This window comes from Alternaria novae-zelandiae, assembly GCF_023758075.1.
Source record: "Alternaria novae-zelandiae strain BMP 2774 chromosome Unknown scaffold_2, whole genome shotgun sequence".
NCBI lineage: Eukaryota > Fungi > Ascomycota > Dothideomycetes > Pleosporales > Pleosporaceae > Alternaria > Alternaria novae-zelandiae.
In genome coordinates this window covers 2,844,546-2,871,065 of record NW_026056962.1, presented here as the reverse complement: position 1 = coordinate 2,871,065, position 26,520 = coordinate 2,844,546, and the positions used below count along the sequence as shown (strand labels likewise).

The 26,520-nt window shown below is 53.5% G+C and overlaps 8 protein-coding genes across 8 annotated transcripts; 5 read left to right on the top strand and 3 right to left on the bottom strand.

Moving 5' to 3' along the window:
- Positions 1–2,230: 2,230 nt before the first annotated feature.
- J4E88_001970 (uncharacterized protein) lies at positions 2,231–3,207 on the top strand (the record flags this gene model as incomplete). Its single annotated transcript, XM_049395637.1, has 2 exons — positions 2,231–2,369; positions 2,426–3,207. The coding sequence occupies 2 exons, from the start codon at positions 2,231–2,233 to the stop codon at positions 3,205–3,207; spliced, it is 921 nt and encodes a 306-aa protein (XP_049259501.1).
- A 777-nt stretch (positions 3,208–3,984) lies between these two features.
- Positions 3,985–4,648, bottom strand: J4E88_001969 (uncharacterized protein; the record flags this gene model as incomplete). The annotated part of the gene is made up of 2 exons (XM_049395636.1): positions 3,985–4,602; positions 4,643–4,648. The coding sequence occupies 2 exons, from the start codon at positions 4,646–4,648 to the stop codon at positions 3,985–3,987; spliced, it is 624 nt and encodes a 207-aa protein (XP_049259500.1).
- Positions 4,649–6,157: 1,509 nt separating this feature from the next.
- On the bottom strand, positions 6,158–7,351 carry J4E88_001968 (uncharacterized protein; the record flags this gene model as incomplete). Its single annotated transcript, XM_049395635.1, has 2 exons — positions 6,158–7,203; positions 7,258–7,351. 2 exons carry the CDS (start codon positions 7,349–7,351, stop codon positions 6,158–6,160), a joined length of 1,140 nt encoding a protein of 379 aa, XP_049259499.1.
- A 3,994-nt stretch (positions 7,352–11,345) lies between these two features.
- On the bottom strand, positions 11,346–13,541 carry ILV2_1 (Acetolactate synthase, mitochondrial; the record flags this gene model as incomplete). Its single annotated transcript, XM_049395634.1, has 3 exons — positions 11,346–11,395; positions 11,447–13,129; positions 13,202–13,541. The coding sequence occupies 3 exons, from the start codon at positions 13,539–13,541 to the stop codon at positions 11,346–11,348; spliced, it is 2,073 nt and encodes a 690-aa protein (XP_049259498.1).
- Positions 13,542–13,874: 333 nt separating this feature from the next.
- J4E88_001966 (uncharacterized protein) lies at positions 13,875–15,264 on the top strand (the record flags this gene model as incomplete). The annotated part of the gene is made up of 2 exons (XM_049395633.1): positions 13,875–13,910; positions 14,164–15,264. 2 exons carry the CDS (start codon positions 13,875–13,877, stop codon positions 15,262–15,264), a joined length of 1,137 nt encoding a protein of 378 aa, XP_049259497.1.
- Positions 15,265–16,749: 1,485 nt separating this feature from the next.
- On the top strand, positions 16,750–18,903 carry J4E88_001965 (uncharacterized protein; the record flags this gene model as incomplete). The annotated part of the gene is made up of 1 exon (XM_049395632.1): positions 16,750–18,903. The coding sequence occupies one exon, from the start codon at positions 16,750–16,752 to the stop codon at positions 18,901–18,903; it is 2,154 nt and encodes a 717-aa protein (XP_049259496.1).
- A 1,047-nt stretch (positions 18,904–19,950) lies between these two features.
- J4E88_001964 (uncharacterized protein) lies at positions 19,951–21,741 on the top strand (the record flags this gene model as incomplete). Its single annotated transcript, XM_049395631.1, has 3 exons — positions 19,951–20,983; positions 21,030–21,358; positions 21,406–21,741. 3 exons carry the CDS (start codon positions 19,951–19,953, stop codon positions 21,739–21,741), a joined length of 1,698 nt encoding a protein of 565 aa, XP_049259495.1.
- A 1,995-nt stretch (positions 21,742–23,736) lies between these two features.
- On the top strand, positions 23,737–24,519 carry DPM1 (dolichol-P-mannose synthesis; the record flags this gene model as incomplete). Its single annotated transcript, XM_049395630.1, has 2 exons — positions 23,737–23,837; positions 23,898–24,519. 2 exons carry the CDS (start codon positions 23,737–23,739, stop codon positions 24,517–24,519), a joined length of 723 nt encoding a protein of 240 aa, XP_049259494.1.
- Between the last annotated feature and the right edge of the window lie 2,001 nt (positions 24,520–26,520).

Genomic DNA, 26,520 nt, shown 5'->3' with positions numbered 1-26,520 from the left:
CAACCCTGTCCCACAACAGCAGCACTATACACCCCAGCAATCATACTATCAAGCACCCCAGCAATGCGTCCCACCGCCTCAACCGGCCTACCCGCAACAATCGCGGCTTCATCACAATGTGCCGCATGTCGAACCAGTACACGTGCTAACTCAGGCCGCGCCACTCCATGATATCGTGAAGCCGCCACTCACACAATGTGCGCCAATCTGCCAAACAGAATGCGGCTTGCAATCTCAAGGAGGTCCACCCGCATCGTTTCAACAGCCGCGGTTCTCTCAACAAATCTCTGGCGCACCGGCAGTCTCAAATGAATACGCGTATCATCCACCACAGCCGCGAACTCCCAATGCTCTAGTAGTACCAAGATCGTCGGCAGCCGAGTACCAATCGATGATATCGCAGATTTCCAATTTGGATATGAGCTCGAACGATCAGATCGCTACCGAGGTCCAACGGGGAGAGATATGCAGCAGCCCACCAATACTGCCAGTCCGTATCGCACCCGAACAGACTCGTGCCGGTAATGCGCCTACAAGTACAGTCGAAGCATCGAGGACATCCACGCCAAAGACAACTTCAGAAGATTTGGCGTTAAACGAGGATGACAGTCGCTGTCCATATGTTTCAGAAGTCTCTTTCGGAAGTCTTCTATACAAGGATCAAATTCTTTTGGGAGTTCTACAATGGGAGGCATCGATGGCCGCTCAAGCGCGAGCACAGAAGGTTGCCCAAGCGAAAATCAGCTCAACTGGTAAACTCGGCAGGCTGCCTCCTCCCGGAGATGAGTACTTTGATACAGTTCCTTGGACAACGTCACATCGGCCAGTGATGCCACATCACGTTTACCCCAAGAACAGAGACGGATCGCGCAATTCCGGATTGCTTTGGCCCGCGCGGTACCTTTGTAGCAAGTCCAACCAGTTGGGGCTTTGTTGGTATACATTCGGCACCCCGGGTAGCTGCCACCTTGGTGCCTCCTGCCGATGGGACCACAGTTTACCATGGACAACTCTCGAATTTCTCATAACCAGAGGGCGAGTCTCTGTGCAGCTTGCTCGCCAACTCATGGCAAATTGGAACACAAATGAACATTCAGATCTACACCCAATGGTCATATCCCGCATGAAAGCAATTACATTAGGTCTTGGTGAGCGCCTTGAACCAAAAGTACTACCCAGTCAACGTGCAAACTCACGGTCATGGGACGATACCCGCTGAGCATTAGCTCTCGTGCAACAAGGTCCTCCTTTTCTCTTCATGCTGACCTGATCTCGCCATATCGCTAGACTGTTAAACCCCCGTCTCGTCACGTTTGTTTTCTCGCTTCTGCAATCTGCGCTCTTTCATGCACTCGCATTATATTATGGCCGTACTGTTCCAGTACGGTGTTTTCGTATCCTCATCTGTGGTCAGATTCAGTCTGATGATGTTCTTGGGCTATACGCAATTGCGTATAGCTGTTTAGGTCTCTGGTAAGCAAAGCTGCTTACCGTGTGTTGCCATTCGGCTGTACGGGTATGGTATTACTCGTGATTTTACTGTTCTTTGACCCTGGCTATACCTCAAGGTATGGTGTTGCTTGACCTTCCATTCTCCTGGCTATACAATAACGCATAGTGTTTGTTTGATATCCTGACGGCGTGCGACATCTCCGCGCTTTTGCCATCGACTGCCATGCAAAAGGGTGACAGAGGTTGAACCGCACTTTCTGTGACAGGAAGAGGCTTAGAAGGATGGCCCGTGTTCTGTTTAATGCTGGGTTGAGTTCGTTACGTGGTAGCATTGTCGCTAGGTGGGCGTGTATTCGCCGGAGCTTATGTTCACTTCATTGCAGTTCCCTGCAGTTCAATCAAGGTCTCATTAGCTCTTACTACGCGATCTCATCCTGAGTTCAGTCTTAAAGCACTATTAAGACTTGTGAAACTATTGTTCACAGCTCTTTCATTATGTAATTCCTCGCGTGTGAACTCAATCGTCGCGTCGACAGCACTTGACGCTACGTATGTCGATGGAGAACACGGAGCTATCACGGTACGCACAATATGAGATGCAGTATAAACTGACGAAGAGTCTACTTAGCTAGCTTCTGGGTAGCTGGCTCATCATCATGGGATGGTCCAAACGGGCATGGTGACGCGCCACGCTAAGCGCACGGTTCTCGCACAGTCAGTAAACGCTCGTCGAGCTTACTACTTTACTCTTTACTCACACAAGAATACGAAATACACAATGACCCATAAGAGAAGACACGAATTTAACTTCAACAAAAAGAATCGCAAGCTCTCGAACAGCATCAAAGACGCAGATTGCGATGTCAAAATCAACCTCAACAAACCAGAACAATACCCCGATCACTTCGAAAAGCGAGGTCAGAAACTTGCACCACCAGCTTCAAGAGACACGCTAATATTTTACTGGATGCAGGGACATCAACAGGCCATGACGACGATTCCTACGATGACCAATACCTGCCAGAAGACATCGATTCTATCTATCCCGATGACGACAATACCCTCTTGTACGATAGCAACGGCGACTGCTATCATTACGAGGCTGTTATGCCAAGCTCCAATACAGCAGATCTCGATACCCACCCAGTACCTATCGAGACTCAGCATGTCATCTCCGCCAGAACCGCAGCAGAGGTGATTGAAGTAAAGCTAGAGGAAGAGATCGAGACGCTTGAGATCCTTCACTCAGCATCATGGATCGAAGGGAAAGAAAAGGCAAAAGGCACTTGCAACATAGTATCGCTCCAGTCACCACCATGGACTACAAAGCTTCCTGCGAAGAATCCAGAGCATGACTACGGTATCACATCCGGAGGCTTCCCACGGCACGGCCGACTCTCGCCTTGGCTCTACCTTTGCGATCACACCTGCGATCTGGGCTTATGCGACATCACCTTCCGCTTACCCTATACTTGTCCGCTCGGTTCAGGCTGTCGATGGAGACACGAAATTCTCTGGGACGAGCTGAGCTTCCTCATCACCAGCGGTCGACTCACCCTCCGACGCGCTCGTATCATGCTCGCGAACTGGCAGTCATCTGCGTCGTTGGGCGATGACGTTGACGCTTGGCACCGCATGAACGCCATAATCGACCGTCTGAAGTACCTCGAGGCGCCAGCTGTACTCAAATACACGTATCCGTATCTGTTCCCCGTTCGCGACTCTCACGCTCTCTTCGAGAGACTGAGCGACTGATAGCGCGTTGGAGGATAGGCCACAACAAACTCATTCAGAATGCAGCGCAAAGCTCTTTCTCTCATTACATATGATGCCTGGCTGGCAAGCAGCGCACCCAATCACTGTTCGCTTGCTGAACGCCGCACTTGGGGACACTGGACATGAAACCTCCTCGCGCCGAGACGCCGGAAGAACTTGTCCGTTCCGGTAGCCTTTGGTGGCGGCCTCTCCCGCCTGCCATGCTACCAGCTTCTTACGCAGTCGTTGCTCTGCATCTTTACTTCCGCAACAAGCGTAGCTCATTCCAAGCCCGCGAGATCTTTGCTCACCGCTATGATATTTGGGTGTGTGAAAGTCGTCATCGTGGGATCTGGTGCTGTCTTAATCGCTTTGGGCGTCTGATAGTTGCCTTGGTCATGCGATACACCAACTATAGAGCCATCGCCTGATACGTATCGGTCTTGCGCTTTGTCACTTGTGGACGAAGCCGTTGCCCGATGCCAATCGGCCTAGCGCTCTACTTCAGTGTCAAGTCGATCTGCTGTGCTTGCATGGCCTGATCGTAGACACATTAGTTGATGGGGGAAAGATGTGAGGGTGTACGACTAGAATGGTTACAAAATCATCGCCGTGCAGCGTATGCGAAGATCGCCACATCATGTAAAGTACACCAGTAGCAATGCCACACCTCGTGCATTCTACATCTTCTTTCAGTATGTATTTCGCATTGTGCTATCTGTCTTGTGAGTCGTACACAGCCCCTACCAGCGCCACACAATCATACCATTCCGATCTTCACACGCGTTCGGCATCGTCACCGCCAACATCTGTGATGTGGAACAGCAACATGACATCCCACTTCTCCTTGAAGATAGTAACCTTATCGACAGTCTTGTGACCCAGTCCCTTCCTATGCTGTATGAGGAGGTAAGCGACCCCGGAACCATTCGGTGAGCCTAATAATGCATTGAACTCCACTGAGCCTGCGCCGTATGTTGTCCCCGGCCATTCTTTTACAACGAGTCTGCCCTGTAACATTAGATAGGTAACGGCGGAGCGCGTGACATCGTTGAGGACGTTGTGTCGAAGTACGTAACGTAGGTTTGACTTCTCGTTGGCTTTCGACAGCCATTGGAGATACGCTACATCCGACCAGTGTTTCAATTTCGGTATAACTGAGTAGCATCGTTCGCACTCTTCAACCATGGCTCGGGCTGTGTAGTTGTCATACGCCACTATAATTCCATCCGAGGGGTTGATGACTTGGCAAAACAACGCTTCCGTTGCTGCACAGCCTTGACCACCCACCGCTTTCGGGTCCTCGCGTTGGTGGCCGACGCAAAAATTGGGTCCTTCATTCTCATCAAACTCCCCATTTAGTCCAATGAGCCACAGAATGTCGCAGAACCATTCCTTTGCGGTATCTGGGTACGTAAATTCGTCCTCTTCGTACCCCCATTCTTGGAGATCCTGCACAGCTGTGAATACACTTTCAGTCGATTCTGATGGGTCTGCGATCATCAGTTTAGATAGCTGGGCGCCTTTTACAACCAGCCTCTCGAACTTTTGGCTGACGCGCCACCAATCAACTTGCTTCGCATCGTTCGAGCTACCCGTGTCTACTTTTAGCGACACCGCAAGCTCCTCAAACGGTGATAAGTTTGGATGCGCGGCTGGAGCTGGGCTCAAATCTTCCACCGGACGGGTTTGAGGATTTGACGTCATCTTTTGAAGGAGTCTGTGAAACATGTCGGGATGAGACTGAGGTGGCGCTCGGGTGTAGTGAGTAGAACTGGCATACTGGAGCGATTGTATACCAAGTGGACGCTGTGACGAGCGACATTGTTCACAAACAGCTATGAAATACGTGTTGTCAACATAGTCAGTACATGAGACTCACCGTAAACCACCGACTCTGTACTCTACGCATTTCACGGGCGCGAATGGATTGGAAAACGACATGCGTTTGCATCTTTCCCCATCTCTTCCCGCTGGCTGCATAGCGCGTGTTCAGTTCGGTCTGGATAAATGGTATTGACATTCAAGCGACGCACGTTGTTGTCTCGAAGCTCTTCCGGTTTTGACTAAAGATTCCGGTGATGGAAGTGCTGTCGTGGAGAGGTCTGATCGCGCACGTCGTGCCGGGACTCTTCCTACACGCAAAGTGGTGTTGAGGATCAACTGAGCCACTGCGCAGTGTCGCATTCGGCTGATGGTAATGATCTATGATAGGAAGTAGTCGTTCCAGCTTGCTTGACGGATGATCTCAAATCTGCGTGTCATCGAAGTTTCGGGGTCGGAAGTGCCGACGCCATGCCCTGGAAGGGACTAGGCGCACTCAGACCAAGGTTGCCATCTTCCCGATGTTCCGACGACACGTCTTCATCACCCTTCTCCTTCCTCAAATCTTGCGCATCGTCACCTTTCACCGCCGTATTTGGGCGCAGCCAATCCATAGATCAGGGCGCTTACTGAATTGTTACGGTGAGTTGCGTAGTCATACTATCTTCTTTGAGGTGGGGCAACGGCAGCGGTGCGGTTATAATGGGATAGATTCTACTAATTGTCATCGAGAAAACAAGAAGAGGCGCTGCCGGGAAGCCCGTAGAACGGCATCGCAGCAGCGACCTCGTGGGCTATTAGCTGGGTGGGTGACCACTAGCGAACGCTCAATTGTGAGTACTTCGATTTTTGCTCTTTTTTGCCCTTCCTTCCTCTTTTTGCTCCTTCATTCCCCTTGTGCCAATCACAGCGAGCTATACTTCAATGTATTTTCACTGATCTCGGTCACTTTTTCGCGTATGCCTGGAGCTATACGTCTGCGTAGAGGATGCATCTCGCGACATTATACGATGTCTTTCCTACTACATATCTCTAGTACTATCAAGGCCAACTCCGAGTTCTACTACTGTATACCTCAAACGTCCATTAGTCCTCAATCTCGTACTCGCGTCTCTCGACGTATGCATCAACGCCTCGCGCGCTTACTCGGTCCCAGCGCCGATCGCGCGATGTCTGCCGCGTTCTCCAATTCACTAATCCGATCATCTTTCTCGTCCATCCACCTCCTGTGGTCTTCGTCCTTCATTCCGATCATAGCTTTCACCTCTTCAAGCTCTTTGCCTTGATCTGCTAGCCTTTTTTCTAGCTCTGCCACCTTCGCATCCCTCTCAGCGATCATTCCACGCAGCTGCTCAACCATCGTCGGCGGCAACGCCTGGTTCTCCGCCACGATCTCCTCGTCCACAACCTCTTGTATAGCCCAGGGTAGCTCTTCCTGCTCCTGTTCGATGCTGACTACGGCCGCTGTATGCGGCTTCGCGATGTTCGGAAGCGAGGAATCGACGGATGCAGTACCCGTAGTCGGCAAGGCAGTCGCCAGAACGGGCGCTGTTTCCGTCTCGTTGACTGTCTCTGCGTGCGTTGTAATCAGCTTCGCTTGAGCCTTACTCGTCCCAGCTGCCCTCGCCGGAATTGTGGCCTTCCTGAATAGTGGTTCCGGGTGATCTCGACCCTCGTAGAACTCTCGTACCAGCGGATGATCCATGTTCGGACGGATGGGCCAGGCCTTGTTCTCCTGGAGATGGATGATGCCGGCGAGAACGAGATAAGCCTGCTCAGCAGCCTCAGGACGGAGCTGATAGCCATGCGGAGGCATGTGTCCAAGTAGTTCCCAAAGTGTCATCGGCATGTACGGAGCATGACATCCACTTCCAACATGATCACCAGTCCGACATAGCGCGCACTCCTGACGGCAATCGCGGAGGCTATTGACGTGCTTCTGTTTCCAGCAGGACATGCACTTGTTCGATTTGTTCATGAGATTCTTGCCGAACACCTTTTCGAACTGCATCATGTCGTAGTAAGGACCGGCCGGGGGTAGGTAATCCTGGATCGAACGAGACAAGACCTCGACAGGTTGGATGCGCGACTTCTCCACTCGTCCAGATCCGTCGCGGTTGATCTCCATGACGATGTTCGAGCTCGCCAACTCGTCGACGTTAGGCAACCGATCTATCAAACGTTATCAGCTAGGTACGACTTGCTAAATACTGCTGTGTCACGTACAATTGTACTTTTCGTATGAGCCGTAGCCGGTCGCAGATCGTGCGGCGGGCGCCTTTTTCGCATGCATCGCCTGGCTCAACAGATGGAACGACATCCTGGCGGGTTGTGTAGACTGTTCAATGGATTGGTCGGAAGGAAGGCGCCGTGAAGCGTGTGGAAGTTGCGCGAAAGACTGGCGGCGAGAGGACACTGGTGCGCTATCGTTGAGCGTCAAAAGCTTTTGCACCGTGCGAAAAGGTCTGCGTTAGCGAGCGCGCCCTTTCACCGCGTCATGGTTTTTGATAGAGCGCTCTTTCACTCTTTTTGAACGTCGAGAAAAGTGACCGCGGGTGTCATGTCATAGTCAGCCAGACAGAGCAGCAGACAGACGTCAGTGCGATCAGGTACCCGTAGGAGCTAGCCCCTGTCCAGACCGTCTGGTTCCTCAGTTCAACACCGCTCTTTATTGAGACCACGCTACGATATATCAATATGTGACATTCATACATCGAGGCAACCACGCGCGGGTGTAGTCATCTTACACGTGTCTCTTTCACTGTCCCACTATACTTTGAAAATGTCAGGGAAGCAAGTCATGATCACCATTGACCACGGGATTGATATGGGGGATGAATACGTTCTCACATAGCCTCAGTCGCTCGATATGCTGCCATCCCGGGCCTTTGCAATCTCTCCGCAGACCTGTGTGTCAGCCGTACACACAATGGGCGGAACAGCTAGCTTTGAACATATCACATGAGTTGGATCAATGATAACGCAAGGTGTGAACACATAAGAGAATGATATAGGTGATAGGAACGACAAAGTTCCATTGTTGGTTCTTACTCCCTCATTCTTTCTCACATCAGCCTGCGAAAGCCGGTTCCCCTGAGGTCACACAACAGGGCGACGGCGGATCAGCGCAGTACGTGGTAGAAGCTGCCTTGCGGTTGCCGAACGCGGGATGAGAAGCAACGATAAGGACTCACAGCGAAAAAATCACAGTTGAAACATGATGTGGTTTTAAAGCATTCCGCCGCACCGTACCGACCTGTGCCGCTGGTAGCCTTCCAGCTCATGAGCGAATGGAACGAGTACAACGACAGCAGGGCTGAGCTAGCATGTACGTAATGGCTTTGTGGCGCCGATCCGAACCGGCGGGCTGATTCTGAGACGTCCAGTAAGCTTTCGAAGGTCGTCCTTCTCCGTCGTCCTCATCCACCAAAGTTGCTTTGGCATCCACGATAACCCAATATTGATACCTAGGTTGTTATAGCACGCGATCAAGACAGTCCGTATATGGACTCAATAATATGGAGAAAGTCATCACAGCCGAGAAGCTGACGCGCATTATCCTTACGTTGTCATTGTTCTCTGCCGGCTCCGTACCCGAACGTTGTCACTGAGGGGACTTCCGAACGAAACAATCCACGCGTTGTCACAGGGCTGATTCGACTGTCGGTAGCCAGCGATCTGAGTTCCAGGACGCATTGAGAATTCGTCAGCCTGACAGCGATTGGTGCACATGATAAGCCACCGGCGCCTCCATTTACACCGCTCGACGAAGTACTCTGCATGAATTCTGTTGTGTGACAATGGCCATCACACCTTGCTTGACCTTTTCAGCCCATTCGCGTACTTTATCTTCCGGTTCGTTGAATTTGGTTGTTGAGCTACGCATTTTCAGGACATTGTCGAATCAGACAGTGGACCGTTCAGCCACAACCGCAACTGCGCCCCCGTCGATAAGAGGAGGACTCGACATCACATGACGCCATCACCGTGCAATTATCAAGGTTGGAACCCCCCAGTCTCTATTCGTAAACCAGTCGCCGGCGGCCTTTATTTACTGGACAACAACGCACCACGTCTTTTGCAGTGCTAACCCGCAAGAAGGCGAAGTCACGATCACGACTCTCTGACCAATCCGGACTCTATCCATAATGGCCGGCGGGGAAATCGGAGATTTTGTAGACCTAATGCTTCCAGTCTTGCGCCTTCAGAGATTCCAATGCAGCTCTCCTAATGAATCAAAATGGCTCAAACCCCCACACACCCATGCCCTTCATACTCCCACCCTCTACAATTTGAAACCATCACTTCTTACATCCCCTGAAAGATAATGCCTACGCTATCAAGTGAAGCCATCATTGCATTAGCCGCTCTCTTCATTGCTCTCTCTCCTTCACTTGCTGTCATCTATCATCTCAGGCGTCGCAACCGTGACAACCGCAGCAACCGTCACGAAGACCAGGGTACGCTTGTGATATTAGTCTAATCCTCGAACACCTCGCTGACTCCCGTATAGATGTCGAACTCGCCACTCGCTTCAACGTAAACATGCAGATAGTTCGGCATGTGAAGGACACCGTCCTCCGACCGGTGATCGCACATCTCTCTACGCGATGATCGAAACAGGCGTTGACGAACGTCGAAGATCAACACTATATCGCTCATTCCATATCGACATCATAGACTTCTCGATTCAAGACATCACAGGCTCACGCCTACATGTATACCATAGACTTATAGAGACAATGCCGCTTCGACATAGTTATTATTAAACTCAAATCTCTACGCCAAAACACCACACCCCAACATCCTAAAAACATTCTTCCACCTCACACTCCACCACTTCCTCCTCTCACCATCTCTATCCCCTCCCAACACGCTACCCTCACCCTCCGCACCACCCACACTCCCCCCACTCCCCTCACCATCCCCCTCCACACCCTCATCTCCAACAACCAACTCCTCCCCAATACCAAACTCATCACCTCCAACACACATCCACCTCTCCTGCACCCTGTCCTCAACCCCTACCTTCCGCCCATTCCCATGCCAAAACGGCTTTCCCTTCTTCTTCTCCCCGGTACCATCTTCTCCGCCGCTCTTGATACCATCCACGTCTTCGACTCCGCTTCCGGTGTTTGGACGGATCCAAGGCCCCGTCACACCGAACATCGCCGCGGCTTGACGGATGCCTTCGTCGCGGTAGCCATACCACTCCCGTCCTTCTTCTATGATCGTGCACGTGGGAGGCGGCTGAGCGGATGGTGTACTTCCGTTTGAGTTTTTGGAGATCCGGCGTTGCCGCTGTTCTAGGACGAACTCAGGGAGGGGCGTGGCGAAGATGGATATGTCGTTTTGGGGTTTGCTGACTACGTTGCCAGTTTCCGTTTCAAATGACTCCGCGTGAGGGGGGCTGGAGGATACCGACATACTCTCCGCTTCAGATATATCCGACGCAAATCCCAGTTTGCAGACTACATCCCCCCTCTCCGCTCCACACACCTCCTTACACGGCACCCTGGAGACCACAGCCATACTCTCCCGTAAAGACATATTCGATGGATATTTTTGGTCGCCAAACACAAAGTCGAACATGTCTTCAGATGACTCCGCTTGAGGCAGGTTGGCGTAGATGGATGTGCTGCGGCCGCGCCAGCAGTGTGATGTTGCTGTTGAGCCCATGGCTGGGTTGGAGTGGGTGGGGGTGGGATGGGTGGTGTAGCGGCTTTGTGTACTCCAGGGGTTCTGGAGAGGTTTTGAGGTGAAGGCTTTTGTGTGAATGTAGATGTGAATGTGTTTTGGGATGGATGATGTGAACTTGTGCATTCTTCCCTCTAGTTTTATATGAATCTGAAATTGATGAAAAGTTATCGTATGAAGCATACCATGGTCCTGCGACGAAACATGGTGGACACAAAGCGATAGTAAGACCACTCACGATTAACCCAAACATCACCCACATAAGGGGATACTTGCCATCAGCGTCCTTGCAATCCTCATTTTTCGGAACTGCTACCATAATCCACCCTACACAAGCCCCACACGACCAACAACAACACGACACATGCAGTTACAAAAATAGTATTCCACTTTCTCATCCCACTCTTCTTCCCATCCACCTCTTACTAGATCCCACTAAAGAAGACTGATATCTCGCTTTTGAATTTTCCCCCGATGGAAACCAAGTTGCATGCGTGCAACCAACCAAAAGATATGCTAAGCTGAAAGAAAACGCCGGTACCGACCCGACCCAAGAATATACACAACGAATGAAGTTACACGGGAATCAAACAACTCTGACAAAAGGGGAACAAGTCTTAACGACCTGATCGCTCCTTAGTTTGCTTTCTGCGGTCCTTGATAGTTTCTGCGATTTCATTAGCATTGGTCACTACAGGGGTTGACGTATGAGACTCACTCTCGTCGTAAATCATAAACTCGTGCAGCGCACTTCCAGCCGGTACCATAGGCAGCACAGGCACCTTCTGGTCGGTAACAACCTCCAGCAGAGCCGGGCCATCGCTCTCCAACAGCCACTTGAGGCTGTCCTCGAGCTCCTCAGGCTTAATGCAGCGCTTAGCCTGGACACCCATGGCATCACCGAGCTTGACGAAATCAGCGTTGCGCTGATGGGTATGCGCGAAGCGGTCGGTGTAGAAGAGGGTTTGCCATTGCGTGACCATGCCCTGCTCCTCGTTGTTGAGAATGATGATCTTGACGCCAATGTTGAACTCGGCGGCGGTGGAGAGTTCAGTGAGAGTCATGCTGAAGGAGGAGTCGCCGTCAATGTCGATGACGGTGCATTCTGGGCGTGCGACCTTGGCGCCGATGGCGGCGGGGAGACCGTAGCCCATGGTTCCTAGACCACCGGATGTGATCATGGTGCGTGGGTATCTCCAGCGGTAGTGCTGGGCGCACCACATTTGATGTTGGCCGACACCGGTGGTGAGGATGGTCTCCTCCTTGCGGTGGGCTGTGAGATCGGAGAGCTTCTCCATGACGGTCTGGGGCTTGATGAGGCCGTTCTCGCCCTCCTTCTCGTAGGCCCATGGGAAACGCTCCTTCCAGGCGGCGATTTGTCCGAGCCACTCCGGTCTCTCGGGAACCTCGTTAACAAGAGGCAGGAGCTGCTTCAGGTTCGTGCCGAGATCACCCTCGACAGCCTCGGTCGCCTGCACGACCTTGTTGATGTTCTTGGGCATGATCTCGAAGTGGATGATACCACCACGACCCTCAGCCGCAGCCGCCTTGGCCGCAGGTGCGAACTTGGAGATAGCACCAGTGATACGGTCATCGAAGCGAGCACCGAGAGCGAGAATTAAATCGGCTTCCTGCATGGCCATGTTGGCATAGGCCGAGCCGTGCATACCGAGCATGTGGAGGGACTTGGGCTCAAGCTCGTCGTATCCTCCCAGACCTTGCAGAGTGGTGGTTACGGGAATGTTGACCTTGTCCGAGAGCTCCTTCAGAAGCTGGGGTCCGTTCTCGGTCTGGAGGATACCCTGTCCAGCGTAGATGACGGGCTTCTTCGCCATGTTGATCAGGTCGGCGGAGCGGCGGATAGAGTGGTCCAGCTGCTGCTTGCTAAGCTCGCGCGCGGCGATGGTCGCAGCGCTGACGGTGGTGGGGAGGGTGCTGCTCATGGGAATAGCTCTTTGGAGAACACTGGCAGTAACATCCTTGGGCAAGTCAACGAGAACAGGTCCCGGGCGTCCGCTTGTCGCAATCTCGAAAGCCTCGTTGATTCTCCGCGGGAGTTCCGCAACGTTCTTGACGAGGACATTCCACTTTGTGCAGGGCCTTGTAATGCCGACCATGTCAGCTTCCTGGAAAGCATCGGAGCCAATTGCGCTGGTAACGACCTGACCGCAGAAGACAACCAGGGGTGTTCCGTCCATCAGCGCATCCTGCATGGGTGTGACGACGTTGGTGGCACCGGGACCAGATGTAACGAGCACAACACCGGGCTTTCCACTCGCGCGGGCGTAACCCTCTGCCATGTGGCCGGCGCCCTGTTCATGTCGCGGGAGAATGAAGTCGAAGTGTTTTGACTGGTAGATCGCATCGAAGACGGGAAGAATCGCACCACCGGGGTAGCCGACTGGGAGGTGTTAGTATTCAGTATGTGAAGTTCGTGCACACAATTCATGTAAGCATGTAAGATGTGTCATACAGATGTGCTTGACGCCCTGGCGGAGCATCATCTCGTGGAAGATCTCTCCACCGGTCATGCCAACAAACGAGTGGTCCATTGCAGGTGAGCGGTACGGCTTCAGCGGCTGGACATCCTTGTGGTCCTCACGGTTGAAGGCGGGCGACGGTCTTGAGCGCGGTTGTGTTTGTGGGGCCGCCGCCTGGGTGCTCTGCGGTCGCTTCGCATCTTCCTGGGTGATTTTACTCGAGACGGCCTGCGCGGGTCTGCGGAAAGGTGAGACGGCGAGTCGCTGTGTGGAGGTGGAAAAGTTGCGGCTGCCCTTGAGAGCATTTACAGCTCGTGTGCGTGACTGCTGCATGGCGATTATGACGTCCACTCAGGACGAAGTATTAATAACGCACAGAGGGGAGATTCAGCGAAAGCAAGAGCGACGTGGGAGAGAGAGTGGGAGGAAAGTGTGAGCTGACGGACGGTTTTGAGTCAATTGGCCGTTCGCCTTTGAGTCTTCGTCGGGCCCAGGTTCGTGGCGCATATGAAAAGTTAGTGGAGTCGTTTGGCCCCGGTGGCAGGGGTCTTGATTGGGCGATCCCCGCAATTCGAAAGAGTGCTGCCGAACATCGGAGCGCTGTGACAGCCGTCTTGGTCGATGGGAACACCATAGACACGATGCAAGTTCCCCCTGGACGAGGCCATGGTCGGGCTGCCTCGGGCGACGAGCGACGACGAAGTGCGTTGACTGCTCTTCACGTGTACTCTGGCATGACTAATCGAGAGGACAGCCGCGCTGACGCGCCGTACGACAAAGGGTCCACTCGACGCCGATGACATCGTTATAGACGAGTATGCGCCCAATTATTCAACCGGCAGATAATACGGATACAAGACACGCGCTTACACAATGATGCAGCCCTCTCACAGAAAGTACCGGCACCCTGCCTGCGCGCGTTCGGTCGCCAGCACGGCCTCAACCTTCCCCGCAGCCGTCGTATGAGGGCCCAACACGCGGCATCGACGACATCCCCCACAAGGACTTCAGCTTCCTCCAGGACCCGCAGGCGTATCACGTTCTGCCAGTCACCAATGTTCCGCCTCCGTTCCTCAGTGCGCCGCATGCCCCGCCGATATCCTCGCCGATAGATACACTTCTCTTATCAGGCCACTACCGCCTCGCCGCCATCGCCGCAGCGCGCAATCTCATCTCGGCAGCCCCGGGCGATCACGACACTCTCCTACACCTCATCCACGTACGCCTAGCATGCCTCTGCCTACTCCAGGAACACGCCCTCGCGGCGCAGGAATCCAAAGTCCTGGGTGACCTCAACAGCGCCTTCTACCGCCACCCCCTCACAAACGCCCATCTCGTACCCTGGGATCTGCGCCTCCTCGTCGTACGACTGGCAGCCCTCGGATACGGTGAATGGCGCAAGGGCATAATGGGATACTACGAACTCGCACGCGAATGCAGAGAGAGTATCCTCAAGGCAGGCTCAGACGAGGATAAAGCGATTTGGCGATCGCGACTACGAGACTGCGGTATTCGTGTTGCGAACGTGTTGGTGGAAATGGGCGATTTCGAGGGCGCAGGGAGACATCTAGCAACACTCGCTGCGGACGGCGATCAGACGAGGGAGATCTCGCTAATGGAGACACTCGTCTGGCTGAGAGTCGGTGACATGGCATCAGCACGTCGTTGTCTCGCTCGCGCATCCTCCGCCTCAGCAGACGCTCTCGTAGACGGCACACTCAATGCACTCATCCAGCTCGCCGACTCTGACTACGCCGCCGCTGCTGAATCTTTCCAAGCCCTCCACGAAGAGTTCCCTGAAGATGCGATGGTAGCGCAGAATCTGGCTGTGTGTTTGCTCTATACGGGTCGGATATCGGATGCTAGAGACATACTTAGTAAACTAGTCGACGATAGTTCGCCGTTCCACTCGCTGGTATTGAACCTCAGCACGGTGTATGAGTTGTGTACAGAGAGGAATAGGGAGAAGAAACTTGGGCTGGCGGAGAGATTGGCAGGACGGAGGGATGGGGGTGGAGTGGGTTGGGAGCGTAGTAATGCTGAGTTCAAGCTGTAGAAGTAGGAAATTCAAGAGGATAGCAAAGAAGTTGTAAATAAATCGGGGTATCTTGAATATGTCTGTGTCTTCTCATCAACTAGCCGGTCTCCTCAAGGCCAGGATGTCAGATAACTTGACATTCCCTTTACCACCCCAACCTGCAGCTCCTTGAGCTACTTCTGGTCGAACGCGAACATACCAGCCCCACGCCCGCTTATCCAGGTCTTCTCTACTCAGTACTTTTGCCCATGACCCATACAGAAGTTCTAGTGCGCCCAGCAAAAGCCCTAGATTCCGCTCCTTCTCTGCTGCAATGATAGCAGCTGTCCTCTTCCCCTTCGGTTTTGCTGCAGCCGCTCCCTCGACCTTGACATCAACATCACCATCTTCCTTCTTGACTAACTCCGCAGCGGGTGTCTCGAACGCCCTCAACAAGTACGCCCTCGCGCTCTTTGCAGTGTAAATAGGAAGGCTACTCGAGCCAACCTTTGAGTTCTGCGCCTTCTTCAAAGCTTCAAGGTCCACGCCCCAGAGTGCCGGTTCCCTTGCTTCCTCCTGATGCTCATCACCGCCCTCAGACTTCACCGTCTTCTGCGCCGCCTCGTCTTCCCACTCATACCCCCACCTCTTCATCACCCTAATCTCCCGGGTCATAATCCGCACAAGTGGTTGTCCCTCACCCCAGCCTTCTTCTTCCGCCGGCTTTCCCTTCTCCAGACCGATGTTCACGGCTTTCGTCTTACTGTTCATCGAGGTCACGGCTTGGGCTAGACTGAGACGACTGGATATAGGTTGGCTTGGCATCGTGAATTTGAGTAGCGTCACTGCGAAAGCGAGGACGAGTGGTGCGCGATTCGTATAGACAACAGATGAGCTAAGTATGTTCTCATCTAATTCTGGCTCTGGCAGCGCGAGCGAAGCCTCGAGATCGGCGCCGTTCAGAGGTTGGCCATAGGTTGCCTTTGCTTTCTTTGACGCAGGCGCAGGTGCAGCAGAGGCAGCATCTGCGGTTCGTTTTTTAGACTGTCGTTTGGCGGCATTGAGAACAGAACGCGCGACTTTCTCGTCGGCGAAGATGGTTTTGAGGGTTTCGTGGGAGGACTTGGATATATCGGATGGACTGCATGGTTGTCAGTAGGGAAGTGACGCGGTGGTACGCTGTCACGTGCTTACGTGATGAGGTTCGCTGCTTGGAGGTCTTTGATTTTGGATAGAGCTTGCGCGAGAGGGACCTTGGCGTCTTGCGATAGGAACCGCAGGAGCGATTGAACGTCTTGTGCCGAGGTCATGGTGATTTGTCTGGTTTCCGTGGGACTGTGGCCGTGGCATGACGTTGTTCGAGATTCCCGGGGCCGTGGGGAAGCCCTGGGCGTGACGCTAGTCTGGACCCTCACGCGCAAGCTTAACTTTCTGGTTGGCACTGCGCACAACCTCACCACCACCTCATGCCGCAATCACCTCATGAAATCTTCCAACACAGCGATTGATTGATCACACGCTGCCATGGCCTTCAAATTCTCCCTAGGTGCCGCGAAAGCCAACAAGGCGCAATTGAACGCCAAAGCGAAGGAGGAAGAGGAAGCGAAGGCGCGCGAGGAGAAGAATGCGCTCGACAAGGTCATGGCCGATTTCGAGGCGGAGCACGGCGCAGAGAAGAGTATACTGGGCGAGGTCGAGCAGCAAGAAGAGGAAGATGTCTTTGTTCCAACGGGAAGCAAGAGACATTTCACAGGCAGACAGCGCACGATGAAGAGCGGCCCCGGCACCCTCGAAACGGAGCCTCTCGATGGGTATAACAGACCAAACGCACCGCCAGGACGGCTTGCGCCACAGACACAGTCACGATTCGGAGGAGCAGTACCTACAGGCCCAGCTGCACTCGATGGCCCGAAGCAGACGGAGAACTTCTACACCACCGTCGTAGCGAAAGCTTCGAACCTCCCGCCCGAAATAGACTCGCGACGCGTCGAAGAGCTGTTCGCAGATTTCCCCTCACTCAAGATCGCGCGGGTCGACAGGATACCACAAGGTTCGCGGGTAGAAGGCAGGCCTTCAGCGACGATGAACATCACCTTTGACAAGGATGCCAACGCGAGGGACCTCGACGCTGCGATGAACAAACTCAATGACAAGAAGTATTTGGGCAAGGGCTACTATCTACATCTGGACAGATATCTTGGCAGTCGCACAGCAGACACAACACAACAGACAAAGGCATTTGGCGCACGGTGGCAGGCACCCGAGCTACCCAAAGGTTTTGCGCCGCCGCCAGATCTTGGTGGAGGGGGAGGTGGTAGAGGGCCTCGCGAGAACACTGAAGATCTCATCATCACTGCGAATCAGCCTCCCGATCTCGCGACACTCAGATTGGTACATCAGACTATCGAGGGCGTCATTCTTGGTGGTGTGGAGTTCGAGGCGGCTTTAATGAACGAGCCGCAAGTACAAGAAGAGGAGCGCTTCGCATGGCTCTACGATCAGAAGCATCCCGTCAATCGGTATTACCGTTGGCGTCTCCACCAAATCGTCACCAACAGCACCGATTCCGAAATCTTCGCAGGGCAGGGCGCCTGGAAAGGCCCCGTCGATCCGCTCCGCCACGAGTTCGTCGACCACGTTGGCGCTTTCGAATCAGACGACGAGAGTCTTGATAGCGATGACGAGGAGGAGAAGGAGAAGCCGATATTCAAGCCCCTACCAGTCGGTGACAACTATCCCGGCCGTGTGGACAATGGCCACGGCATCATGAACCCCAGATCACGAGCAATGCTCCTGTGGATGATCAACGCAATCCCACCCGGCAGCATCGTCTACGACGACCTCGCCGCCATCTCCACCTTTGCCGTCGAACACGCCGCCCAGGGCATGGACGAAGTCACCAGCATCCTCGTCTCCAACATCATCAACCCCTTCCAACTCACCGACGCCAACACACGAAACCGTGCCGGCGACGCGGCCATTAAAGACGATATCCGACGCCCGGACCTCCGCCAAGTCACCCTAAACGCCCTGCGCATCATCTCCGACGTCCTGCTCGTTACCGCAAAGGAATCAGGCGTCTCCTACAAATACCGGCTAGCCATCGGAACGGAGCTTGTAGAACGCAAAGTTTTCGAACACCTGGAGCAGTTGCCGTCAAAGCTGGAGATGGGGCGTATGACGGAGAGGACGTATAGGGAGGATGTTAATGGGATTCTGGCGGTGTGGACGGGGGATCACCTGTTTGATGAGAAGACGTTGAGGGAGTTGGATGATGCGTTTAATAGGAGGGAGAGGGAGAGGGAGGAGGGGGAGGTGCAGAGGCGGGCGGCGGAGAAGAGGAGGAGGAAGGGGGTGGTTGTTAGGAAACCGAGTAATCCTAGTGCGGACAAGGAGGAGGATGGGGAGGAGCAAGCGATGGATCTTGATGAGGATGCGAAGGATGGGGCGAGATCGCCTTCTCCTACTGCGAGTCAGATGGGGGAACCGGAGCCTGAGCGACCTGTTGCTGAAGCGGAGACTGAGGCTGTGGTTAAGGAGGAAGTGGTCGTGCCTGACCCTGTCGTTCCTGCAGATCCGCCAAAAGTCGTTGAGATTCCCGGGGAGACGGCTGTTGCGAGGGCAAGGCGGTTAAGACCAAAGGCTGAGGATATGTTTGCTTTGGATGAGGAGGATTAGTCTTCCTACTTTACCACAAAGATGCCGTCAATCATCTCAAGCTCTCCAGTTGGACTTGGAACCAGATAGGTTGTCCGCGTTGATGGAAAAGGACTCAGGAACTGTATGACGGGTGGGTGGGGAAGGAGGGGAGCTGGTGGCATCTCATCAAGAGCATGCTGTCCATCGTCTAGAATTGCCCAGCTGAATCCGAAAGCAGAGGATATGTTCGTGTCGGTTGACTAAGGAACTGCATGAAGGGAGGGGAGGTGGTGGCATCCCATCACGAAGATGCTGATTATCTACTCAAGCTCGCCTTGTGCGCCCAAGATAAGACGGGATTCTTCGCGTTGATCGAAAAGGACTAAGGAACTGTATGATACCCTAGATAGAGAGAAGTGGAGACATCGGCGAGTAAAGAGCGGTGATGAGGAATTCGAATGCCGACCGCTGTCTTTGATGCTTCGAATTTTCAGTCGGTTAGAAATTCTGGCTCCACATACTCACAATGTTCGGGTAACGCGTGATGAATGTTGAGTCGTTCGTACACATGAAGTCTGAAAGTATATCTGCCAGGGCTCCCTTCAACTGGGAAGGCACGAACAGGCAGGCGCCATGCCGCTAGTCATGACCCCACGTTCGATCGACGACAGGCACGCCCCTTGATTCGATCCCCTGCCCAAACGCATGGTCGCAGCATACCTTTGACGTGATATTGACAGATACATCCGTGAAAGATGGCGGCCCTTTGAAGTTCGCAGGAAACATCAGGTGCACGCGTGATTGGCTCGTGACTTGGGTCGTCGACTTGTGGACCCCAACATCGTGGAGCGCCCGCTACGGAAGTAGAGCTCTCCGCCTAAACCAACAACACAGACCTTCAGAGTCGCTACCTCACACCGCCTCCTAGCCCATCTTCGCCTACTTACTCGCGCAGCTGCCCCTCCGGCGGCCGCTCTATTCGCAGGGATATTTTCTCCCTCCCAACTCTGCCAAGACTACTGTGTTAGGGCTCTTCCGCTGCCATCTCCGCAGCTTCGCAGCCGTCCTCACCACGCCTAATCCAAAATGCCGACCTTTCTAGGCCTCGCCGTCAGCATCCATGCCGACAGCAACCCGCTCCCAGAATACTCGATACAGAAGCAATCTAAACATCACCGTATCACCTCGTACATCCCTGTCCCACCCGCAAAGATACCGCCGGGCGCTACCAAGCCTGAGCAGTCTTCTTTCGCGATATCGATCACTCTGCTCACCCCAGGTCTTCACGTGCCCTACTCGACGCCCAAGCCAACTGACGATGACCCCAACCCGAAAGCGAAGATTGTCGGGGGCCTCCCAGGTCAAACCGGAGAGCGGGGCAAGTACGGTCCCACGATAGCCCCGTACAAGCCCTTGACCACCTCGCCGAACGAGACAATCGCTGCATACATATACTTTGACGGCCGGGCAAAGGAGGAAGTAGCGACCCTGCTGCGACGCGGCGAAGAGACGTGGGTCAACTCACGGTGGGTCAGCGTGCCAGAGTCAGAAGGCGGGGGTCTCGCAGAGCGCGAGTTCCTCTTCCGCGAGGTCGGTCTCGAGAGATGGCTCAACGGTCTGGATCTCGAGGGCAAGGACAAGGACGTGGCCGCAAAGATTGAGCGGAGAAAGCAGCGCCTGGAAAAGAAGCGGGCAAAGCGGAGAGAGGCCATGGACAGCAGCGACGAGGACAAGAAGACCTCCGGCAACGGTGTACTGCGTTACAGCGAAAGCAAAGACGCGCCTGTCGAGACGCTTTCCGGCAACGACGAGTTCTTCACCACCGACTCCGATTCGGACGACGAGCCCCCCATGCCCGAGGCAGCCGGACAAATCAAGGTCGCCCTGTTCCGCGTCCTGGCGTCTGGAGAGATCAAGCGCGGCGAGTACTCACCCCAGTTCGACGCACACGATGACGACGAGCAAAACGGCGGAGGAGAGGGCGAGGACGTTGACCACACAACGAGTTTCGCAAAGCCTAAGACGCTGGACCCCAAGTCTATCAGCACCCAGACTGTGACTGGAATAGATCCCCCGGACAAGCCCTACGCCGTCTTTACCTTCTTGTACCGCGGAGAGCGTAAGTTTACTGCAAGGGATACAAGATTTTCGCTAACCAATGACAGGTCAACTGCGAAAGATGGGTATTCTGAACACCAAGGAGACGCCCAAGATCACCTCGCCACAGACCAAGCGGAAATCTGGCGCACTCGACTTTGGCAGCCTGAAGCCTTTGAACGCGGCCGCTGGAACAAAGAACTTTGGAGGTTACCGAGAGACTTCGCCCAAGTCTAAGAAGAAGACGGAGGACGCCATGGACAGCGACGCCGACGACGAGGACGATGTCAAGGTGGAGGATGCGGACGATGATAAGGAGGTTGTCGACAAGGGCTTGCTGTCGCCTGAGGATGCTCACAGACAGGGCGAGCTCGCAGAGGGTGTGCGCAAGATCAAGGTATGTGTATTATTGTCGCTTCAAATTCGTCCACTAACACACCACAGTTGAAACGTCAACATTCCGCAGAACCACTCGGCCGCCCCGCAGGACCCTCCCACTCCGACTCGACAGGATCTCCTCTTTCCGGTACACCAGCACCAGAAAACGCGTCGACAGGAGAGGCGTCATCCTCAGCCGCCGCGAACACCTCCGGAGAGCCCAGCACAAACTCGATCGCTTCACCCTACAAGAAGCAGCGCGCTTCATTACCCGGCTTCGACGATAACGTGCGCAAGAGTCTGGGTCAAGCCCTCATGGACGCCCACAACCAAGGCCGAGCGAACTCGGACGGGAACATCCCCACCATCGAAACCAAGATGGAAGAGGACGAGGAGTTGTGACACAAGAACATCCGTTTCCAACGCGCATTCGAATGAGGTAGTTTCTCATCGTGTAGCAAATCACACATTTTGTTTGCATTATAACGGTCAACCACGAGTCGAATTCCAATACCACGATGTCACCCAAAACCCTTAATACCACGCGGACACCACAGTCGGGCATTACCTTTCAGGCGCAAAAATTGGCAAACGGAATCCTGCGAAAATCAAGGGTATGGATGGGGCTTTGGATAACAACTTGGCTCGGTGCCTTTTTTGGCTCTGGTTGGTTTGGCGGATTCTGTACATGATCATGTTTCGTATGTTTCTTTTTGCGGTGGGGCTTCGGCACGAATGGCAAGATGGGTCGGTGGTATGGATGTGGATGGGGTATGACGGTTTGGTGGACAAGATGCGGACTTTAGTGTCTTTCGTCTCTGGCGAGTTGGAGGTTGGAGGTTGGATCGTCGACTGACATGGAATGAACTGCAATGAGACGTATGATACAATAGATGGTATTTGCTGATGTGACGAGTGTGTACATTCAGAGTGAGGAAAAGTGATGTTTGGATGATGGAACATGATCGATGGGCTTTCAATCGGCTGTGCAAGATCTGGATTTACCAATCAGCGCTATGTAAATTACGTCTGGCTCCGTGATCGACCCTTCTTCTGCCCTGGCGATCCATGTTCAGGGACCTCCTCCTTTATATAGACATATCGCACAGGTGATACTTCACGCCGTTCAGATACCTGTCGTGGCCACGCACACAGATCCAGTAAGGAGCCCACATGTGGCACCAACTTCTTCTCACTGATTACCTCACCCCCTTCTCCAATCTCCTCGCCCTTATCCTCCATCTTCAGCCCGTAGCCTTGGCCGCCCAATGAATTTGGATCTCTCTGTAGGAGTACACTCGACCAGCCTGCGTCTTGCGCGCCGAACACATCCTTGTGGATGTCATCACCTACGTAGATTTTCTCAAACTCCTCTGCTCTGATATCTTCGCCACTGTCCATCGAAGCGGCCTTTAGCTTCTGATCGAGCATCTCCTCCGCCGCAGCAAAGATCCTTTGATCAGGTTTTTCGACCCCGACGTCGTAAGACAGGACCGTGAAATCGATGTCATACTCTCTATCCTTGGGGCCGGAGGCTCTTATAACAGGGTAATGCCAGGGACCCATATTGACACCGAGGGACGACAATATCCTCGGGACGCGGTCATCTGAATTCGTTATGACGCCTACTATAGTTTTGTCCCAGGGCCAGAGTCCATGAGAAGCGCCCTGACGTCTCCGGTGTGTCTTCATATGCTGTATCATGCGGAAGAAAGGGAGGACGTCGGGGTACAGTGTATACCCCTTTCGTGACGAGTACGTGTGAAGGAGTTCTGGGACGAGGTGTTTGGGGAATGTCTGATTTGGAGCGAGGAAAGGCGTGAAGGTTTCCTTTATTACTTTGGCCCACCATTTTTCTGCGCCCATGCCTGTAGCTCGGCCATAGTTTGGGTGCTCTGATGATAGGCGCTTGAATGCGGATTTGAAGGATGAGGATACTTGGGTTGCGGGTTCGGGCGTGTTTATGGCGATGCCGTGCTTGAGGGCGGCTTCGGCGTAAGTTACTGGGATGGGTTTCGTGGGTGTGAAGAGGGTGCCGAAGGCGTCGAGGCAGAGGAAGAGGTTTTTCTTCTGGGGTGTGGGTGACATCGTGAGAGGGTATCCGGCGTATCGACCGGCATTACCCTACAAAACCGATAGCATCGACCCAATGTTCTTCTAATTCGCGCGGGAATATCGATGAATATTACATCGACGTGTAAGGCCACCCAAACTCGGCCCATGTGGTTGCGGAAGGAGATGGTCCAAAGAGGCTAGTCCAGGGTCCGCCGACAGCCCCGAGCTACTTGCGGACACGATCACCTCCGCGAATCCTCAACTCCCCAACGTCAACCCTCACCTGCAGTCGCTCATTCACCCAATTCCGCAGACACACAACTCACACACGCAATTGCAAAGATGGCGAACACCAACAAGTACTCGGTGCTCCTCCCCACCTACAACGAGCGCCGCAACCTGCCCATAATAACATGGCTGCTGGCCAAGACGTTTGAGGAGAAGTACGTCGCAACACCCACCCCCTCATAACGCAAATGGCACAACTAACAACACGTCTACAGCAAACTCGACTGGGAACTCATCATCATCGACGACGGCTCCCCCGACGGCACCCAAGAAATCGCCGCCCAGCTCCAAAAAGCCTACACCCCATCCCGCATCCAAATCCGCGCGCGCGCCGGTAAACTCGGTCTTGGAACCGCCTACGTTCACGGCCTGCAATTCGCAACCGGAAACTTCGTCATCATCATGGACGCGGATTTCAGCCACCACCCCAAGTTCATCGCGCCCATGATCGCTTTACAAAAGACCAAGAACTACGACATCGTGACTGGCACGCGGTATGCGGGCGACGGCGGCGTGTTTGGCTGGGATCTCAAGCGCAAGTTTGTGTCGAGGGGGGCGAATCTTTTTGCGGATACGGTGCTACGGCCTGGTGTTAGTGATCTTACGGGCAGCTTTCGGTTGTATAAGAAGGAGGTGTTGCAGAAGGTTATTAGGCAGACGGAGAGTAAGGGGTATACGTTTCAGATGGAGATGATGGTGCGCGCGAAGGCCATGGGATGCACCGTTGCGGAGGTGCCTATCTCGTTCGTTGATAGGTTGTACGGTGAGAGCAAGCTTGGTGGTGATGAGATTGTGGAGTACGCGAAGGGTGTGTTGGCGCTGTGGATGAAGGTTTAGATGGGTTCTGTGGGGTGTTGGTGGCCAGGAGGATGACTGGCCCTGATGATATCTCAGGCAGGTAAGGAGATGGTATATTTGATCTTTCTCCGACCTGTCTGATTAGTATGTTTAACTCTTAATCTTCTCACCAGGGTCTTCGTCCACCTGTTGCTGCTAGTCGTGACTGCCACTGCCTATCTCGTACGCCAAGCGGCGCTAGCGTCCAATGCTCCTGCCAGAGCTGCCTCCACTTTCGTCCTCGTCCTCACTTCGACCTTAACAGTCCCTCAGTCGCTGGATCGCTATATCGCGGGTTCAATCTTTCACTACAGCTCTGGAGTACACTCACCTTGAGCAAGGAAAATACCAAACAGGTTTGCAGCCTACATTAATCTGAAAACGTGCAAAGTACGCGAAGTAACTCCAACGCAGGCTCTACAACGTTCGGCGTCTTCCTCGTGTGAAGTGCTATCACGATGTCGACGCAAAATGACTCCAAGCCCTTTCGCTTCATGGACCTCCCTTCAGAGTTGCGCCTCATGATCTACAAGCGTCTGCCCCGTCAGATCAAGCACACTGAAGTTCGCTACGTAGGCGCAGCAGCGTGGCCCTTCAAGGACAAGAGCGTGGATTCAACAGTAATCTTGATCACACGGCACCTCCCAGTGGCTATCTTGAGGACAAGCCGCCAGGTCTATGCCGAGGCGCACGGTATCGTCAGAGCTCTGGTTCAAACCTTTGTGACAGAGTCACACCCGCGGGCCATAGGCCGTGAGGACCATGCGGAAGCGCTGAGCGTACTTAGATTCTTGATCGTGACTGAGCGTGAGGCGCTTCTGGTCAGTCGGCTCTCACATTACCATGCTTTAAAGTTCAACACTGACGCAACTTCAGACTGGTCGACCTTACCGTGTGAGCGACGTCATTCAGCGACACCCAGACCTTGTCTCCCATCCATGGGATACCAGACGGCCGCGCGACATTGCAGTCTTCCTTGGCCAGACTACATTAGCGAAAACGCCAGATACCAGGATTTGGGTTGCCAAGATCGCGACTGTATACTTCGAGAAGCAGGAAGACGTGATCGACACGCTGCGCACGCAGCATTCTTCGAGCCTCGCTCCTGGTCCCCCACCAACTCCTCCGAGCGTATTAGAGTTTTTTCGACGGGAATATGAGTCTGGTCTCGGCGTTCTCGTTCGTAAAAGCTTCAAGGGTATCCTCGCATACGCTCCCAACGAAGAGTACAAAGTCACAGCAAAGAACGTCCCTGTCAAACTTAACGTGAACAAGTTCGATTTGGATGGGACCTGGACCTTGGAGACTATTGTGAGCCAGGATGATTGGATCGGTAATTGGGTGCATTCATCGTGAGGAGTACCCATATGTCATCCAAGGGAGCGATTCAATGCCCGCCCAAGAAGGATGATGGAAGTAAAAGGCCCAGAAGTATACATTGCGTTGAAAGTTCGTCATCTTTTGTGTACGAAACCATGTAGACTGCGGGGTGTCTAGCTCTTTCCTTTGATAGGGTGCTCACATCCTAGTCGAAGTACCGTCCAAAAGGGCCGATCAATACTGTTATCCGAAATCCGCTCTCACGTATCTCGCAGTCGTTACATGAATGTGGTAATTGTCACGTGATCATCTCGTCTTTCACGTCCTCTCGACGGGCATTAGTATCCACCTTCGCAACTTGGGCTGACTAGCTGCATCTCGCTATACAACTGCTTCCGGGCATCTGACGTGAATTGTCCGTCTGTTCAACCATATCTCGCCAGCCATCTTACAAACTATCCGGCATCGCTCCTTCCGGCTTACCCGTGGTCTTGGTGACGGCACGGTAATGATTTGTGAACACTCCGATAGGGTGTCTCTCATCGCCGTACCTATCCATGCCTTATCACTCTTCCATTGACACCGGCATATATGATCTTGATGCTAATTCACAATTGTTTACATCCAGTCTAGGGCATCGAAGCTTGCAGCCACTGGCGTAGTCTGTGCAATCAGTATCTT